Source organism: Ovis canadensis, chromosome 17 (assembly GCF_042477335.2).
Source record: "Ovis canadensis isolate MfBH-ARS-UI-01 breed Bighorn chromosome 17, ARS-UI_OviCan_v2, whole genome shotgun sequence".
NCBI classification, from domain to species: Eukaryota; Metazoa; Chordata; class Mammalia; order Artiodactyla; family Bovidae; genus Ovis; species Ovis canadensis.
In genome coordinates, this window is record NC_091261.1 from 75990824 (window position 1) to 76010502 (window position 19679).

General features: G+C 43.5%; 1 protein-coding gene across 3 annotated transcripts in view; it reads left to right on the forward strand.

The window, feature by feature from the left end:
- The window catches only part of GRK3 (G protein-coupled receptor kinase 3), a 115123-nt gene that overhangs the window by 70972 nt on the left and 24472 nt on the right, over positions 1–19679 (forward strand). For all 3 annotated transcript variants that reach the window (XR_011249978.1, XM_069558007.1, XM_069558006.1), the window contains 7 exons: positions 1372–1433; positions 4021–4072; positions 5882–5973; positions 6641–6740; positions 13280–13358; positions 15152–15282; positions 17470–17564. Coding sequence is in view for 2 of the 3 variants with exons in the window: in XM_069558007.1 (XP_069414108.1) it covers positions 1372–1433; positions 4021–4072; positions 5882–5973; positions 6641–6740; positions 13280–13358; positions 15152–15282; positions 17470–17564 (611 nt within the window). In the remaining variant the exon portion in view is untranslated. The remainder of the gene's footprint in view (positions 1–1371; positions 1434–4020; positions 4073–5881; positions 5974–6640; positions 6741–13279; positions 13359–15151; positions 15283–17469; positions 17565–19679) is intronic.

Genomic DNA, 19679 nt, shown 5'->3' on the forward strand with positions numbered 1-19679 from the left:
GCCATGAGCTGTGCCAGACAGTAGAGACACAGTGGCACACAGGACAGAACTGCCCTTGCCTTCAGGGAACATGCCATTGAGTGGTATAGATAACTACTAAGCAAGTAGTCATGCCCATGAATCTACTGGTGCGAACTGGACAGGCGCTGAGGAGGGTGAGTACAAGGTGCTATCAGTTCAGTTCAGTTCAGTCACTCAGTTGTGTCTGACTCTTTGGGACCCCATGGACTGTTGCACGCCAGGCCTCCCTGTCCATCACCAACTTCCGGAGTTTACTCAAACTCCTGTCCATTGAATTGGTGATGCACTCCAACCATCTCATCCTCTATTGTCTCCTTCTCCTCCTGCATTCAGTCTTTCCCAGCATCAGAGTCTTTGCAGATGAGTCAGTTCTTGGCATCAGGTGTTCAAAGTATTGGAGTTTCAGCTTCAGTATCAGTCCTTCCAATGAATATTCAGAACTCATTTTCTTTAGGATGGACTGGTTGGATCTCCTAGCTGTCCAAGGGACTCTCAAGAGTCTTCTCCAACACCACAGTTCAAAAGCATCAATTCTTCTGCACTCATCTTTCTTTATAGTCCAGCTCTCATATCCATACATGACTACTGGAAAAACCACAGCTTTGACTAGATGGACCTTTGTTGGCAAAGTAATGTCTCTGCCTTTTAATATGCTGTCTAGGTTGGTCATAACTTTTCTTCCAAGGAGCAAGAGTCTCCTAATTTCATGGCTGCAATCACCATCTGCAGTGATTTTGGAGCCCCTCCCCCCCAAAAAAAAAGTCTGTCAGTGTTTCCATTGTTTCCCCATCTATTTGCCATGAAGTGATGGGACTGGATGCCATGATCTTAGTTTTCTGAATGCTGAGTTTTAAGCCAACTTTTTCACTCTCCTCTTTCACTTTCATCAAGAGGCTCTTTGGTTCTTCACTTTCTGCCATAAATGTGGTATTATCTGCATATCTGAGGTTATTGATGATTATGGGAGCACATAGTTGGGAACCTCACCACATCTGTGGAGAAGGCAGTGGGACCCCACTCCAGTACTCTTGCTTGGAAAATCCCATAGATGGAGGAGCCTCATGGGCTGCAGTCCATGGGGTTGTGAAGAGTCGGATACGACTGAGTGACTTCACTTTCACTTTTCCCTTTCATGCATTGGAGAAGGAAATGGCAACCCACTCCGGTGTTCTTGCCTGGAGAATCCCAGGGATGGGGGAGCCTGGTGGGCTGCCATCTATGGGGTTGCACAGTCGGACACAACTGAAGCAAATTAGCAGCAGCACCACATCTGAGTCTCATCCACTTGTGTTTTTCACTTTACTGTGTTCTTACTGATGCAGTGTGGAATTTCTTTTCCATCCTTTCCAGCCATACATAGAAGAAATTTGTGAAAGTCTTCGAGGCAGCATTTTTCAAAAATTCATGGAAAGGTATGAAACTTTGTGTACAAAGTCTTTTTTTGTTGAGGTATGTTTGTCATGTAACATTATGTTAGTATGCTGGTTTATTTGCTAAGTCGTGTCCGACTCTTGCGACCCCGTGGACTGTAGCCCGCCAGGCTCCTCTGTCCATGGGATTCTCTAGGTGAGAATACTGGAGTGGGTTGCCATTTCCTTTTCCAGAGGATCTTCCCAACCCAGGAATCAAACCCAGGTCTCCTGCACTGCAGACAGATTCTTTACCAACTGGGCTATGATATTTAAATCTTGTACTGTGTAGGTATACCTCATTTCACCTCATAAATGCTATCCTTAAAATGTGTTAATTTATTCATTCAACAAACATTTATTATCCGTGTGCTCTGTACCAGGCTAGCTTATACCCTCTATACTTTGTAGTTTAGGATTTGTATATATTAACATCCCTTTGACTTTATTTTTTTAGTTTCCAAATGATCCAAAATGTAAATAGACGAGGGAACCTCAATATTGAAGTTATCTTATTGGGACACGTTTGCTAATGCCAGCATGAGTCTTATGTTCAGTTCATTTGTTTATATGTTAAAGTCATATCCTTAAAAATGAGACAGCCCTTTTCTTGATTCTTTACACAGTAGAATTTAGGTATACTGGCAGATGTCTTTTGTCACGTCTGTCTTAACGTACCCAATAAATGTGTCCCTTTGGGTTACTCAAACTACAGAGTATGTTTGTCATATAAAATCCTGAAAACTTTCTAGATAATTAACGAGGACCTACTGTGTGGTGCAGGGAATCCTACTTGATATTTATAGTAACCTAAAGGGGAAAACAATCTGAAAAAGAATAGATATGTGTATATGTGTAACCGAGTCACTTTGCTGTACACCTGAACTAGCACTGCATTGTGAATCAACTATACTCCAGTGTAAAACAGCATTTTTTAAAAATGTAAATTTAAAAAATTTCAGGGATGCCTATGAAAGTGTTCACATGCTTCCCAGGCACCTGAGAGTCAGCTGTTTGGTGTTTTGAGTGTTCCTCTGTGATGATGCACCTTAGGGATCAGACTTTCTGACTCTGAATCTGCATTCGCATGGACTCTGCTGTCTCTGTAAACTTGGCTAATTTCTAGACAGTTGTCATGATGATTGAGCCTCAGGGTGGGAGCAGCCCACAGCTGTTCAGTAATTGCCCTTTAAGAACAAATGCCTCAGTGTTTTTTTTTTTTTTCCTTCTTCTCCACATGTTCACAGAACTAAAGTAATTTTTAAAAAAAGTTGTATCAAGATTCTACCAGAGTTCAAGAGATAATTTTGTCTTGGAGTAGAGTCAGTACTATGGGAAACGAATCTGCGTACAAATGATTACATTTTCTGAGCAGGACCAGAGGGGCTTTGCCAAAAAGCAGTGGCATGGAACTGAGGGGCCAGGGCACCGGTTCAGCGCTAAGATTCAGCTGAGTCTTGGGCCATCTCCATGGCTGCGGATTATAAAGACCTGACTTTTCCCAAACTCTTGGGTCAACTCATTGTTCTGTGACCCCTGGGGGAGGGGGGAGAAATGGAGATGGTAATTGGAATTGGGGAAGAGGTCTTATACCTTCACCGTGTATCCAGGTAAACCTGCACTGTCATTGTCTCCCACTGAATTGACCATTCTTTTTTTTTTTTTTTTAATTTTGTTGAAGTGTAGTTGATTTGCAGTGTTAATTTCTGCTGTACAGCAAAGCGACTCAGCTATACATATACGTATATATTCTTTTTCATGTTCTTTTCCATTATGGTTCATCACAAGATGTTGACTCTAGTTCCCTGTGCTGTACAGTAGGACTCTGTTGTTTATCCATCCCATATATAGTAGTTTACATCTGCTTATCCCAAACTCCCAATCGAGCCCTCTCTCACCCCTCTCATCCTCTCTCACACAGAGAACAGTAAGTCTGTTCTCTATACGAAGATTTACATAAAAATGGGCTATAAATGCAACATACACGCCAGGTTTCAAAGCAATGAATTCAAACCGCTTTCAGGGGCTTCTCTGATAGCTCAGTTGGTAAAGAATCCACCTGCAATGCAGGCGACCCCGGTTTGATTCCTGGGTTGGGAAGATCCCTGGAGAAGGGAAAGGCTACCCACTCCAATATTCTGGCCTGGAGAATTCCATGGACTGTATAGTCCATAGGGTCACAAAGCACTGGACACGACTGAGTGATTTTCACTTTCAAAGCAATACAAAAATAAGAATGTAGACTATCTCATTAAAATTTTATGTTGATTACATGTGGAAATGAAAATTTTTGATATATTGGTTCAAATAACATACATTATTAAAATTAAATTACTTATGTGTCATCTGTTACCCGTCTGTTGGAGAGTACCGACTCAGATAAAGATTGTTACCATAACATAATGACAATTAAAGCAGAAACATGAAGTCTTCAACTTGAATCGTTAAATAAAGCCTTGAGTGCTAGGCAAATGCTTTGTGAAAAAAATATTTACGAAAGCTCATTCTGAGAAGTCACACAAGTATACAATGCTAGTTCTCAGTTAACGTGATATTTAACTTTTCAGTAATTCCTCACATTCTTTTTCAGTGACAAGTTCACTAGATTTTGTCAGTGGAAAAACGTGGAATTAAATATCCATGTGAGTATCATCTTGGCCTTTATTTTTTTTTAATAAAAACTTCCTTTGGCTCAGTTTCGTGAGAAAATATTTTATTCGGCAGCATACTCCCAAGGGTAACATGCTGCCCAGACAGATGTCCTGCTTACAGCTTTACGCATGAAAAATCCATCCTCCCATATCCAGTTGTAAACACTTTGAGTTTTCATCCTCTTTTTTTCATATTCATATCAGAACGCATTTATTTATTTAAGGAAGGATATTTTAAGCCATAATTAAGCTTTTAATAGAAATAGTAGTAAAGATACAAGTCTTCTACATCATGTAATTCCTGTGCCCATGTCATTTGCATCCTGGTAAATTTCCTTGTTTTTTTTCTCTTATTAGGTGCAGTCATGTAATAAACATGACGATATCTCTTACTAGACCACAGTTGCATCTTTTTTATTGTTTTGAGAATGATGAAAGCAGTCCTCAAAGGCGGGATACTTCCTAGCTTGTATCCCCTAATACTACGTCTTCTCTTAGCTTTTCCATGTCAGGAATTCTGGGGTACATTCTTTACTTCACTTTTAGAGTGTTCCTTTCTCTTCCCCTTTCCCTTGTGCTCTCCCTCCACAAAGGTTTGCAACTGAGAAAAAGAAATAACTGGATTCTGTTTTTGATTTTAAAAAAAATTTTTTTTTAGTTGAACAGTACCATTCACAGAAGTGGGTTTGTTTGTTTGCCTTTTTTTTTTTCATTTTAATTTCCCCTCTCTGCCCCATTTCTGGCAGGATTGAGAAGCAAGAGGCAGTGACACATTTTAAAAAATAACGGGACTTCCTGGGGGGTCCAGTGATTAAGATCCTGTGCTTCTACCGCAGGGAACGAGGGTTCAATGCTGCATGCATCCGCATGGCCAAAAAACGAACAAACAAAACCAAAAAACCCTTATCTCTGCTGTGGATCCTCCCGTGCCTGTGCTCCTTTAGCAGACGTGATGTCCCCACGTCTTCACGTCCTTCTGTCCTCTGAGCAGCAAACGTGAAGCTCGAGGGCTGGATGCCCCTGCCTGGCTGCAGACATGGTGTCTGAAGCATCTGACCCTTCTTTTGCCAGGATGCGTAACAAAAAGCATTTGCCATTGTCTAATAGCCTCTTACCATGAACATAGGACTATCTCTCTGCCTTTGTACCATCTGATGCTATGAAAACTTCTTGGGAAGCAAGGCATTGCTGAGATGATATTGATGAAAGCCTAGTGCTTATGAATGGAAGCCTCTTCATCGAGTTACTCACACTCGGTCTGCTTTCACAGTCACGTGCCCAGCATGAGTCCTCTCTACTCACTGCTGCCTTTGATGAAAAATTCACATGGCCAGCATTCACTGGGCTTCCTAATCAAATGGCCCACCTGTTAGGAGAGCATAGATGCCCTTGATGCAGACCTGCTTTTGTGCCACAGAAGTTCCTGGAATGGCTGAACTGTTGCCAAACTTTCAGCTTCAGAGTAGCCGAGGTCACTTTGTAGTTTGCCTGGAAATTTCATTCACTTGTCTTAAAAGTATACACCTTATAATCTAAGATTCATGGGACTGGATAAAACAGTGGGCTCCCGCCGGGTCGTCTTCCCAGTTGCCTCCACGGTTTGCATCCTGTGCAGTTTACGTCGAAGGCGGTTCTAGAATGTCCTGCCACCTGTGCTGCTTATCTCTCAGCTTGCGGGGCCAGTCGCCGAAAGGGCAGCAGTGTCAGAATCGCTGTTTCAGTAACTGTATGTTTTGCATGACAACAGTGGGATAGCTTTTACGCAGTTTTATGTCTCTGTGTCACGTTTTAAATTCACAGTTGACCATGAATGATTTCAGCGTGCATCGGATCATTGGACGAGGAGGATTTGGTGAAGTATACGGTTGCAGGAAAGCAGACACTGGAAAGATGTAAGCCTTCTACACTTGTATATTTTGCTGGGAATATTAAGAGGGTTTTATACTCACATTCCAAGAAAATCCCACTTAGTTGATGATCAGTGTTTTAGAATCTTATCCTTTACCCACTTATAAAATCTTGACCAGTGCTTAATTCACAATTCCTACACACTAAATATTATAGTACAGGCCCCACCCCTACAAAACACAAACACACACACACACACAAGTACTAGACAGTAGGGATACATACAAAATTTATTTCCCTGAATTTTTTGTGTATCTACTTTATTGCTTTTATTTAACTGAAATGTCAATGCATATAGTAATAGAAGTATCTTAATTATTGCTTGATTTTTAAAAAATAGCCTTTTCACTTTAGGATAATTTTAGGTTTGGAGAAAAGGAGCAAAAAGATAGTACAGGGAGTTTCTGTGTACTCCATGTCCCTCTTACCGTAGTACAGGACGTGTGTCACAGTGAATGAACAGATGTTGATGGGCTGTTACTGACTGAAGTCTCCACTTTATTCAGATTCCCTTAGTCTCTTAGAAGCATTTTGCTGCTTTAAAAGACTTCCCAAACTTTTAGAAGCTTCCCCCAATATGATGTGTATCATTTAAATCCACTTAGATATATTTTCTGTATAGATTTCCTTCAGTAACATTTATGGTTCTAGGTATGCAATGAAATGCTTGGATAAGAAGAGAATCAAGATGAAACAGGGAGAAACCTTAGCCTTAAATGAAAGGATCATGTTGTCCCTGGTGAGCACAGGAGTGAGTATTCAGTTTTGAACATTGCATTTGTGTGTGTGTGTGTGTGTGTGTGTTTTACTAGTTATTTGGTGGTTTTTTTTTTTTTTTTTTGGGTATCAGGACAATTTATTTAAAACACAGCTTCCCCCCTCCCCCCGCCCCGGTGAATTTTGCAGCTAGCCAGTTCTTGAGAGGATTAGAACTTATAGCAGGGAGCAGCAGCACTAAGTTAATATAAATAATAATTCAAAGATGACCTCTGTCTGAGTTGGGAATTAGGAACATACTTCTGGCCATTGCCACACACAATGATCTCTTGTCCCTTCACTGCCCATTTATGACTTCCTTCTTTGTGGAATATGACAGAGATGGCAGAATATAATGGTATCAGTGACGAAAAAATCACCTGAATATAGTTAAGAATTGGCTACATGACAGCGAAGGATGAACCCAGAGGAGAAAAAGTAAGAGGAATGTCGCTTCCCTCCTTCACAAACAGAGAGGAAGTGATGTGGCTTCGTCAACCCCCAACTATCCCTGTGGAGTGCTCCTCAGAATCCCAGGGACAGAGGAGCCTGGTGGGCTGCTGTCTGTGGGGTCGCACAGAGTCGGACACAACTGAGTGACTTCACTTTCGCTTTTCACTTTCATGCATTGGAGAAGGAAATGGCAACCCACTCCGGTATTCTTGCCTGGAGAATCCCAGGGACAGGGGAGCCTGGTGGGCTGCTGTCTGTGGGGTCGCACAGAGTTGGACACGACTGAGTGACTTCACTTTCGCTTTTCACTTTCATGCATTGGAGAAGGAAATGGCAACCCACTCCAGTATTCTTGCCTGGAGAATCCCAGGGACAGGGGAGCCTGATGGGCTGCCGTCTGTGGGGTCGCACAGAGTCGGACACGACTGAGCGACTTAGCAGCAGCAGCAGCAGCAGCAGCCAGCGCGCGTTTCATATGGAGGGGACCTTGTCTTCTCGGCACTTCCCCCTTTCCCTGCTGTGGACGCTGATCTTTTCCATCCCCAGCGCTGTGTTTCTGTACTTAATGTCTGCAGTAAGCAGACTGGACCGTTTATTCATACATTCCAGCTGTCATTTTGAGCTCATCACCTGTCAAAGCCAGCTTCACCCTGTGTCATCCTGACTTGTAAAGCAACATCCCCCTGATTTCTTTTCCTATTAATGGCATTACCCGGGACCAAAATCTCAGCTTTTATTTACTCTGGCAGATATATGTAAAGACACCCAGAAAAACCCATGGTCCCAGAAACCTGGGCATTGCCCATGTACCCTGGCAAGTGAGGCACAGAGCCTAGGGGTACCTCCAGCTGTCACAGCTGGGTTCTAAATAAGGTCGCCTTCACCTAGAGGTTTTCAAAGACTCAGATCTTCATGATCACTCAAGGCATTCCTTTTAGCTGATAAGCAAGGAACCTGAGATCCTGGGACATCATTTCTTTGCCCAGAGTCCCTGCACTTCCTAAACAATCCCAGTGTTCTTTTCTCATCCCTTTGTTGGCTCCGTTTTCTTGTCACCAGATATATTTACTGTGTTATGGTTTATGTTATTCTAGTGTTAGTTTTAACATTCACTAGTCGATGAATATCATCATTCAGTTTAACTGTAACAGATGAAAATGCCATCGCTATGAACAGTAATGTCTAATTATGCACCTCTACGTGCCAACATGTAGACATTAAACATTTCAAGTAAGAGTGACTCTGTGTGTGTGACCAAGATTTTAACTGATTGGAATGGAGTCTGAGTGGCCTGCACACTGTATTGGAATCAACGTGAATGACGTTGGTTTCTACTTTCTGTTGGAAATGTCTCTGTCTTCATTTCAGATGTGAATGTGTGCTTATTGCAGACTTTAAGTGCTTTATTAAAATATTAATTTTTAATGTCTTATCTCAAAGCCTTGGATGTTTATTCCCAGGAGAGCCTATGGAAAAAAATTGAGGGTGTTGGAAAAATATATGAATCATTTTAATTTTCATGTAGCATTTTTGTTTTACTTGGGTAAACAGAATGTGATTAAGTAGTTGTAGAATTCCTCACTGGTCTGTCCATAAGGGAGTAAATAAAAAATTGCAGTTACATTGGGCTACTGCTTTGAACTAACTTAAGACTTGTTTCTGCTTTTTATTCAAATATCAAGACAGTTTAGCATTTTTAAAAACATTGTAAGTGCATAATTTAACCAAAAGAATTGTAGTAAAGTTATTTAGAGTCATTTTTGTTGATCAAAGGCCACAGTTTGTAGGATTTAAGTAACCTTTAGTTTAAAATTGCCTCCTTAGGTGACGTGTTGATCAGCCTGTGTCAATATGATTACCTAAGGTGTTGGCATGGAAATAAGCTGGAGTCACCATCAGAGTTTTCTTTCTGCTTGGAGGTTGTTTTACTGTTTCAACCTCAAATTGAGAATTCTTACTTCTCACCCCCAAAAGAGACAGTAAGAAGTACTGTTCCCAGTTTTATTCTGTAACTTTTGGGTCATGAAAAGGGAATCAGGGCAAGTATTCCATTACGGGGAGGAGCCATCAGCACCTTCGTTAAGTCAGTCAGTTATTCATGAGGAGTGTTGCTCATTCATTCCCTGATCATCCTTGAGTCTTAGATTGTGCCAGGTACTCCGCTACGAGACAGGGGTCCCGAAACGCAAATTTGGTCTTTGCTCTTATCGGGCTGCATAAAATGAGAGACAGCAGTGTTTACTCAGAGAATCTCAGACACGTGTCGATTGTCAGAACACGTGACAAGAGCTGTGAAAGAGAGGTCCGTGCTGCTCAGAAGGCATTTAACAGGGCGGTCCTCTGGGGTCGGAGGGGACGCTAGGGTGTGCGTGAGTCCTGAGCACGGATGCTCTGGGGACTCCCAGGTCAGCACTGCTGGGCTCTGAAGTGATGTGGTGAGGACCACACGGGGAAGCTGGGGAGACAGGGAAGCAGACAGAGGCCAGACCAGCAGAAAGCTTTCTGGACCAGTACTGAGGGCTTTAAAGAATCTTCACAGCCGTTTAATAAGCCTTGCAATTCTGGAAGGGTTCCTCTGACTGCAGGGTGGAGAGCTTTTCTAGAGGACTACCTCGTGGTCTGTTGTATCACAGTTTAAGTTCCTGCAAAATGCAGACTGTTTCGCTCACTAGGAAATCAGGGAAGACAGTTCCAGGGACTTCCCTGGCAGTCCAGTGGTCAAGACGTCGTGCTTCCAATGCAGGAGGCACAGATTCAATCCCTGGTTGGGGAACTAAGATCCTGCATGCCCCCCGCCCCCCCCAAAAAAAACTTAAAAAAAGGAGATAATTCCTTGCTTAAGAGCTTTTATTTAAGGATCCACCTGTGAGAACCCCCTAGTTCTTATTCACCTTGAATTTGTAATCAAGACAGAACATTTTACTATAATTATCTTAGAAACTGTGCTAATACCATGATTAAACTGCTGTCTGTTTGTCTATGTGGGTCAGCATTCAGTTCTTTGTGTCTCAGACCCCACCTGAGACTCAAGATGGCATCTGCTCAGGGCCTAAGAGATGAGAGATCCTGGTCAGTGAACTCCTTAGAGATACCAGATTACATCCCTTTAACTGAGCTTTGATTTTACATTGCTATGGAAACGTTACCTTTGTAAGTGGAGTGACATAGGACAGGGTCTGGAGAGGGTCCAGAGTGGGAGACTTGGAGTTTGAATCTTGGCTGGCTACCAGATTTCTTTGTGGCCTCAGACGAATCATTTCCCTTTTAGGAGGTGGGGTGGGGGCAGTGTTTAGTTTGCTCATCTTTAAAATAAAGAATTTGGACCAGGTGATTTTTTTTTTTTATGAAGAGCACTTCCTATTGCAGTAGACTATGACTCTAAATTTCCAATTCATGTCCCATCTTAATAACATAGTATCTTAACTCCACTTTGACCTTTTGCCATTTTCATGTCCCATCTTTGTAACATAGTATCTTAACTCCACTTTGACCTTTTGCCGTTTTCTCAGGGCTGTCGTTAGAAGGATTGAACACTGTCTGTTCAGAAATACCCCTTTCCAGCCTCTGTTGGTCCCCTGGGTGAAGTGAGTGGAGTTGCTGTCTTAAGCGGGAAAAGACCCAGGCTTTACTAAGTTCCTGGTCCACCCACTTGTCTGCTCTAGGGATGAATTGCTCATTCGATCAGGAACCAGAGTACGTGGGGAACCCCATTAAGGAAGGAGCGTGATATTTAGAGCAGAATGAGTCGTCACCAGCAGACTATGGAGAGGTCTGGTGAAACACTGGTGGGGCTCCAATCAGGATGGTGCCACCCGGCCCCTAAGAACCGGATAGCTTTTAACAGATAAAGGACAGCACCTTTATTTTACGACTATGTAAAATAAAGTAAATCTCAAAATTCATGAACACCAAGACCATCTCAACTGAACTCTTAAGGAAAACAAGGTAACCACAAAATGAATTTCCTCCAGAAGACTTGTGGAAATTGAGTTCAAGTTCTCGAATCCTGAGCACACAGGCATGTGTCCACACAAATTCATCTGTATGCCCTTCATCGATAGGTGTGAGCGAAGTGAATTCTGTTCACAGTGTGCTCTATTGAGTATATTCTGTAGAATTTAAAAATTCTTTGCTTCTGTTAAGAAAGTGGATGTAGATATTTTATGCCGTTTGTTATTTGAGTCAGTTGAGTGGCAAGTGCTCACCGTGCACGTATCTCAGTGGGACCTGGTGCTAGATGTGGTGGATTTTCACCAGGGAGCACACGCGTGTATCCAGAACCTGGGTCAGGAGACGGAGGGTCACAGTGTCCCGGACGTCTCCGTTTACCCTCTTCAGCTGCTCACCCCATGCCCAAGCTAGCTACTACCCACATGTCTGACACTGTAATTTAGCTGTGCCCTTGTTGGAACTTTATATAAATGTATTCTTTTTGTGTCTGGCTTCTCAGTATTGCTTGCGAGATTTAGCTAAGTCGTCGCTCATAGCAACAGCACCTTCTGTAGCTAAATAGTAAGGGTCACCAGGCTATGTGTGTGGCCTGGGGACCAAATCTGGCTTGTGTTCACAGTCTATGAACTAAGAAATTTTTTTTTTAAAGCAAAAGAAGAGAAGAAATTGTCAAGAGAAAAGAAGCAGAAAAAACTATGTGACAGGGACTGGATGGGGCCCGAAAAGCTTAAAAATATTTACTGTCTAGGCCATTTGCAGAAGTTTGGCAGCCGCTGCTGTATAGTATTCCGTCGAATAAATGTGCCAGAGTTCGTGTGTCCATCCTCCTGTCGGTACACATTGGATCATTTCCTGGTTTGGGCTGTTTTGAATAGTGCTGTGAGGACCATTCTCATACAGGTCCCTTGGGGCACATGAGTACAGATTACTGTTAGGTAAATACCCTGGGCTGGAATTTCTGGCTCATAGGCTTTGCAGGTAGTGATCAGCTTTGGCAGATGCCATCAAACGCCTTGTGAAAGTGGTTGTACGATTGTGTCCTCCCAGCTACCATATTGGAAGTCCCATTAGCTCTGTATCTTTGCAACACTTGGTATCATCAGTCTTTATGATGTTAGTCATTCTCCTTTGTTTTAGTGATGAAACGTTGTGATTTGCAGTTTGCATTTCCCTGGGGGACAGCCGAGGTCTAGCATCTGTTTAAAGACTTACAGCCTATTTGATGCTCAGCAACAATATACAGTATTGCTGTTGTTGTCATGCCATTTTCCCGTTGGATTGTTTGCTTTTCTCTTTATTGATTGATGAGTGTTCTTTATATATATGGATATATGTGGATTTCAAATACCTCCTCCCAGTCTGTTATTTGCCTTTCTTACTCTCTTAATGGTGTCTTCTGAAGAACAGAAGTTTCAGCTTTATTTTTCCTCAAGAGTTATCTGAACTTTTCTTGGCTGTTTACATTTCTATATAAATATGGGGATGAGTTTGTCAATTTCCATTTTAATTGTTTACATTATTTAATATATAGATTAATGTATAGATTAATTTGGGAGAAAATTGACATCTTTCCCTCATCTTTAATTGAGTTATTCTATCCTCCACCCTGGTATATTTTCCACTTTCGAAAGCTGATTTAATTCCATTTTTATTGTTAGTGTTTCAAGACAGTAATATCAGTAACGTTTCTCCCCATGATAAAGGTTCTTCCAGCTCAGAAGCAGACATTGAAGTAGATATGTGACTATAACCAGAACCGAAGTGTAGACCAGTAGGAGCACTAGCAAGGCAGTGAATCTGAGTCTTTTGAAGGTGCAGATGGAGGAGTCATGATTTAATCAGAGTGACAAAGCATCTCTGAGTTCATCTCCGGTTAGCAGTGTTTGTATCTCTGTGCACTTTTTTGTTTTTCCATGGAGTCAGGCTCGCTTTCCTGGGTCTGTTAAAGTTACCACATAGGTGTCTGTGCTTCATATACAGGGCAGTGTCATGGCTTTAAAAAAAAATGTATAGGTGGCACTTGGTAGTAGATATACTTTCCAGGACAGCTTTTGCTTTTCTTATAGGTATGTGTGTGTGTGTATATATATATATATATATATGTATATATATATATTTTTTCCACTATAGGATTGTCCTTTCATCGTCTGTATGACCTATGCCTTCCACACTCCAGATAAACTGTGCTTCATCTTGGATCTGATGAACGGTAAGCAAGATGTGGCGAGTCTGAATACACTGAATGACTCTGCCATGATGTTGTTTGTTTCAGGATGTTTGATCTTGGCTTGCATTGCTCCAAACAGACTGGCCATTTGGGTCTTCCAGATAATTAGATTCCGCCTCAAGTTTAAGGAAACCTTTCACTCTTTGAATTTCCAATTCAACTTCATTTTAAAAAGTTGACTGCGGTCAACTGGCCCTCAGCTTTAGGAATGAAATGTCTCCTAAAGATTCATAGGCCAAAGACAGGAATGTATTTAAAAACAAACTGTGAAGGACTGACTCTGGGCCAGCTCAGACTTTAGCCCAGTAGTCTGTGCCTTTAGTCCAGACCCACCATATGTCAACCTTTAAACCGTCAATGATGAACTGGAGGAAACAGGAAGAACTTTGGCCAGAAAGTAGTTTCCTGTCTTTCCTGGTGGCTCAGGTGGTACAGCGTCCACCTGCAGTGTGGGAGCCCTGGTTCAGTCCCTGGGTTGGGAAGATCCCCTGGAGGAAGGCATGGCAACCCATCCAGTATTCTTGCCTGGAGAACCCCCATGGACAGAGGAGTTTGGCGGCTGCAGTCCATGGGTTCGCAGTCAGACACAACTGAGCAGCTTTGACTCACTCACTCACTCAGGCTTCTAATACTAGAAAGTGACGTGATGTAATTAATTCAAAGCATTTTTAGTAACTGGGGCTGAAATGGAAAAGCATATATTTCCATAAATGAATACCTGTTTTGAAGTTCAGTTGAAGTTTTAATTACATTTTGAGTTTTTTATTTAGAACCAGACTCATCCAACAGCATGAAGGAATCTCACAGACGTAATAATGAGCAGGCCAGCCAGACAGAGCAGCATATTTCCTGCATGACTCGATTCGTGTCACTGTCAGAACTGGCAAAGCTAACCGATGAGGGGAGAGGTCGGAGTAGAGTCCAGTTGGCTGTAACGAGGGGCTGTGAGCTGATAATGCTGCCTGGGCTGGGCACAGGGAGCCTTCAGCGATGCTGGAAATCTTCTACATGCTGATTGAAAATAGTTACACAAGAATATGTGTGTGTGAACAGGAAGATGCTTAGGGAGTCAAAGGTGATAGGAGTGGACACATGCGAACCTCTGTAAATCAGCTGTGGCTCACCTGTATCATTTATGAGAACATTCCCTTACCCTGTGGCATTCTCTGTCTCTGTAACTGGAGGCCATATGATCATTGACCTTTCTAACCCTTTATTATGAAAAATTCAAACATACCGCAACATTGAAAGGATTTTACCGGGGACACCCAAACACCCAACCACCTGGGTTTTTTACCAGTTAAAATTTTACTGTACTTGCTCTCTCAAATATCTATCAATATGAGCAGTGTATTCATTTTGTCTCCATATTTACTATCCACAGAGCCAGTTGCCAAGCCACCTACTGCCTCACTATGTGGGTTGATTCAGTTGGGAGACAGGACTGTAGTAATCAAAGGATCAGGTCGGCCCCCGTCCCACTTCCCCCAGTGGGACACATGGGAGCTGTGATGTCCATCCGAGAGCGGAGGCTGGATTCATGTGGTCCCAGCCACTGTCGCATCTAAGTCTTCTCAATGGTTTGGTTTTGTCTGGGATTTTTTTAAAGTGTTTCATCAGATTACAGAAGTCAGTGATACACCTATATCATACATGTAGACAAAGCATAAAGTTAGTTAACCGTTGTCAACCATGTCATGACTCTGCACGATGACCGTGACTTCTGTTTCCCTGGCATTCACGCACCGAGTTACACTCTGCGTCTCTGATTCCAGGGGGTGACCTACACTATCACCTTTCGCAGCACGGGGTGTTTTCCGAGAAGGAGATGCGGTTTTACGCCACAGAAATCATCCTGGGGCTGGAACACATGCACAATCGGTTTGTCGTTTACAGAGACTTGAAGGTAAGGTGGTCTGACGGACTCCCCACCGTCTGTCCGATGTGCAGCAGGCGTTGTGCGGTAGTCGTGGTCCCCGCCCCGTCTCCCCCTCTTTCATGGCATCCCATCATTTTCCTCCTCTCAGCCCTGGGCAGAACATCACCTTCATGATTTTGGTCTCCTCCAAACACTGAACTCTTTTCTGAGGACTCCCATCTTTCCCAGTTGTCCCTGGCACCTCCCTGCCTGGTGCAGCACATAACGCCAGCTCAGATATTTTAATTAGTTAATTATGAAAAGCAGGGTGGGTTTTTTGTTGTTGTTGTCACCCATTTTACAATTGATCATAACTCTGTTAATGTTCACCAAGCAACTGATTTGGCCCTGGCTCAGTGTGAGGGCAGAAGGCGTACAGAGATAAAGAAGCAGAGCACCACTGTCGTACAGGACATTATCTACTGGTGAACCCGCACGTAGAAAGACTGAGTGCTAACTCTCAGGGCTGATCGGGTAGGGAAGGGGTGTCCGATAGCTGGCAGAATTTCCCCCACCCTCTGAACATCAGGCGATTTCGAGATTGCCTTAAAAAAGTCACTAGCAGGTTTCCAGGTTCCAGAACTCCATAGCCCCAGTCTGCCACACTGCTTCCCTTTAAAAAGTCTTACTGGACTTGAACAGAATGAAGCAGGTGCTTCTCAGTTTTTCCATTCCAGAGCACGATGCTTGCTTGGTCGAGGATCCTGCATGAGACAGGGAGTTGGTGGTTTGCTTGGTACTTCCGAGGTGATATTCATGTGGCCAGCAGCATGAAGGTGGGGGAGCAGTTGAAAGGGACCGTGACAAATTATAGAGATGATCGTGCAGGCACATAAAGGTATAAATAATGGTGAGAAGAAATGTGATAGGCGTGGCAGCTTCCGGAGGATGCAAAACCCGCGGGAAGCCTGTTTGTCTCCTCTCTCTGATTCCTTCTGAAACTGAAAGCAGGTTAACCAGATCAAGTGTACCGATAACGCCCCCTTCTCTAAGGAGCTCATGTGTTTTGATTGGCTTCTAAAAGAGGTTACCTCCTAAGAATCTGAACTGGTGTATTTCGCAGTTGAGCATTTTTTTTTTCCATGAAGTACTTTGTAACTTTCAAAGCCTCCTGCAAAGCTAAAGAATTACTCCCATAGCCTTCATAGGAGCATAAAGAAGAGGGAAAAAAATGTATTTTCATCAAATTAGAAATAATTAGACCCTGGTTGGCACATGACATTTTGTTTCCTCATGGTGAGTTTTGCAGAATAAAATACATGCTGAAAGCCCATGAAGCGCCATTGTAATACATTTTAATTCAAATCTGTAACTGGCCTGGAATCATCTTGATGTGGTATTTCTGTTTTCTAAACTATTTAGTAGGCAGTGGTATTATCTAATTTCTATTCAAACTTAATTCTAGTCACTCATGATTATTCATGCTTCAGTTTTATAATGGCATGCCATTATTTTTATTTCAAGCAAAACAATAGTTGATCTCCAGCAGAAAAATACCAAGATGACTGTAATTCACTGTATATTAGGGAGGGGGAGTTTCGTTTTCCATGATCACTCAGACTAAATCTAATCTTAATGGCTATATTTCAGCAGAGTTGTGGTCAAAATCATATCTGGTCATTTGGTAAGGCCCTCCAAAGATTCTCTCCTAATAACGTGAAATGCCGTTCATCAGGATTAGTGCGGCACCGTGGAATGTTTTGATTGCCTAGGTCATCACGTGCACATTGCTACAAGATTGCTTTCTGTGCTGTGTTCCATGGTTCCAAGTCCCAGTGGTTCACAGAGGCTGAGGAGCCAGTGGACTCACTCCCTTTGTGGAGAGACACCCCATTCCGGCTGGATTGCGGTCTTGCTGTGGAAAGGAAATACTGTCACAGCGATGAACTGTGGTGGTAACCCTCCTGGGTTACCTGCCCTGTGTTCCATTGCCCAATGAGTAGACTCTTCTCCATCCCTCCTTGCCACTCTCCTGCTACAGTTACTGATAACATGAAAGGTATCATTGTCGGTCTCACGCCCCACTTGGAGGTGATGATGTAATTAATACTAGAATTCATGTGTAGGAATGAAATGTGATAAAAATAATGATAGCAAGTGCCTGTGGTTGTGGAAGTTCTCCCAGCCTCGGGACACCTTGGGGACTCTCAGAAATCACCTTCTCTTTCATTTTAGCCCGCCAATATCCTCCTGGACGAGCACGGACACGTGAGGATATCAGACCTTGGTCTTGCCTGCGATTTTTCCAAAAAGAAGCCGCACGCGAGCGTGTGAGTAGTCACACTGGCTGCTCCCTGCCGCCCTAGGTCGACTCCCTTTTTTCCTCAGACCCCAACATGGCCGTTTGTCCTCCCAGCTTTCCCTTGTCAGCAGTAGTTTCCAACATGTGATGATCCTGGGTCAGAGGGAGAGGAAGGCAGTGGGGCGGCGTGCTTGCTTTCACCTTCTGGGGGCACGCAGGGGATCCACGGGTTAGCTGCCCAGGGGCAGGGAGCCTGAGGGCAGGGTGCGGCCCTTCGCAGCAGAGCCGAGCCTGTGCTGGCTCTGTGACCCTCACTCTTCATCTACCGGGCAGCGGTCGTAGTAGACCGTGACAGCTTACGTGCCAAAAAAGGGGCACAGGCCACCACGTAGAACTTTCCAGGGAAAGCCCAGAAGTCAAGCTTCTCTCTCCATCCACTCTCCTTTTTCAAAACATTCCTTTTTTTTTACCCTAAAAAAAAAAAAAATGAGGATTCTTTTTTTAATTAAAAGAATCATCTACTTGCAGTTCAAACTTTTCGTGCAGATCCTGTTGTTAGATTTCAGTGTTACATCCGTCCTCCATGCAGGGGAAGCTGCTGGAAGCCCCTGCCCTTGGCCATCCCTGCCCCCCGCCTCGGTGGACTGAACTGCTTCTAGTGGTGGCTGTGCTTTCTCCGCATGTGCTGACACTGTCCTGAGGACTTGCCTGAACCTGAGATCGCTGCAGTGACGGCCGGCGTGTAGTGGCTGCCCCGGGGCTCAACAGAGGCAGAACAGAATATGTCCTGGTTTTCATTCCTGTCTCTTTGGTGTCCGCTTATCTGTGTAGAAAGTATGGACAGGTGTGCAGTTTGTGGAAAAATTCCCTCAATTATTTTCTTCTCCAGTATGTCAGTCTTAGCAGTGAATCTCTTAACATTCTATCTTACTGTGCATCATTGCTGTGTTGGATGGTCTTGAAGTAACTCCCAGGGGTCTTGTTTTATGCATCCGTGCAGAAAATAAACTATAAATCCTTTTGTGTGTGTGTGAGACTAGAAGCAAAATAGTTCTAAAACTGCACTACTTTATGAGGGGCTGCATTAAATCAGAATTGCCGTTTAAGGCTCTGATCAGATATTAATGGCAATTGGTGCCGTTTCTGTAAAGATGTCTCTCCCTTCCTGCAGAATGTGGGACAGGGTGATAAAAGCCTTAGCATTTTGCTAGCACTTGACAATTATGAGGCCAGAACCTGGGGTTGGATATATCAGCCTCTCCCAGGGAGTTCATCAGACATTTTTAAGAGAGTCATTTGAATTTTTAATGCCACAGCTATTTGATATGCTAATTTCTTCAATTTAGGGTAGTCACAACTGAATATGAACCAAGAGCTCATAAGAGTTAATCTCCCAAAGGAATTAACTTTCAGAAGCAGGGTTACTCATTCCCTCAAAAGGCCTCGCTCACGTCTTACTGTAATTCACACGCCAAGTCTGAAAGGTGGTCTGTTGTCCGTTATCTGAACCACATCCATTAAGGGTTCAACCTTCCAACCCTGTCGGGAAGCTTGGTTTCCATGTTTAAGTGACGATACTGAGGTCGCTACTTAAAAAGATTAAACGCTCAATGAAGAAGTATGTTTTTAGGTGGAGGAGGCAGAGAACAGAGGCTTTGGAGACAGATGTGGGTTTGAATCCTTCCACGTGGCACCAGCCTCATTTTTCTCTTCTGCAAAGAGGCCGTCACAGTGCTGCTCACTGCATGCGACAGCTATGGGGTGTAGTCACCTCCTTCATGCAGGGAGGGTCTAGTTGATGCTGGCTGTGTGCCAGGTGCTAGCGCTGCTGCGGGGCTGAAGCAGACAGGCTCCTTGACCTCTCAGAACAGCCACCTAGGGGACTGTCCAGGAAGTGACTGGTGTGGGGACAGCATTCATGCTGTGAGTGGAACACTGGCTGTCCCAGGAACACATGGCTGGCGGCCTGAATGTGTTGTTATTAGTGTCTTCATTCAGTTCTGTTCAGTTCAGTCGCTCAGTCGTGTCCAACTCTTTGCAGCCCCACGGACTGCAGCACGCCAGGCTTCCCTGTCCATCCCCAACTTCCAGAGCTTGCTCAAACTCATGTCAGTCAAGTCAGTGATGCCATCCAACCATCTCA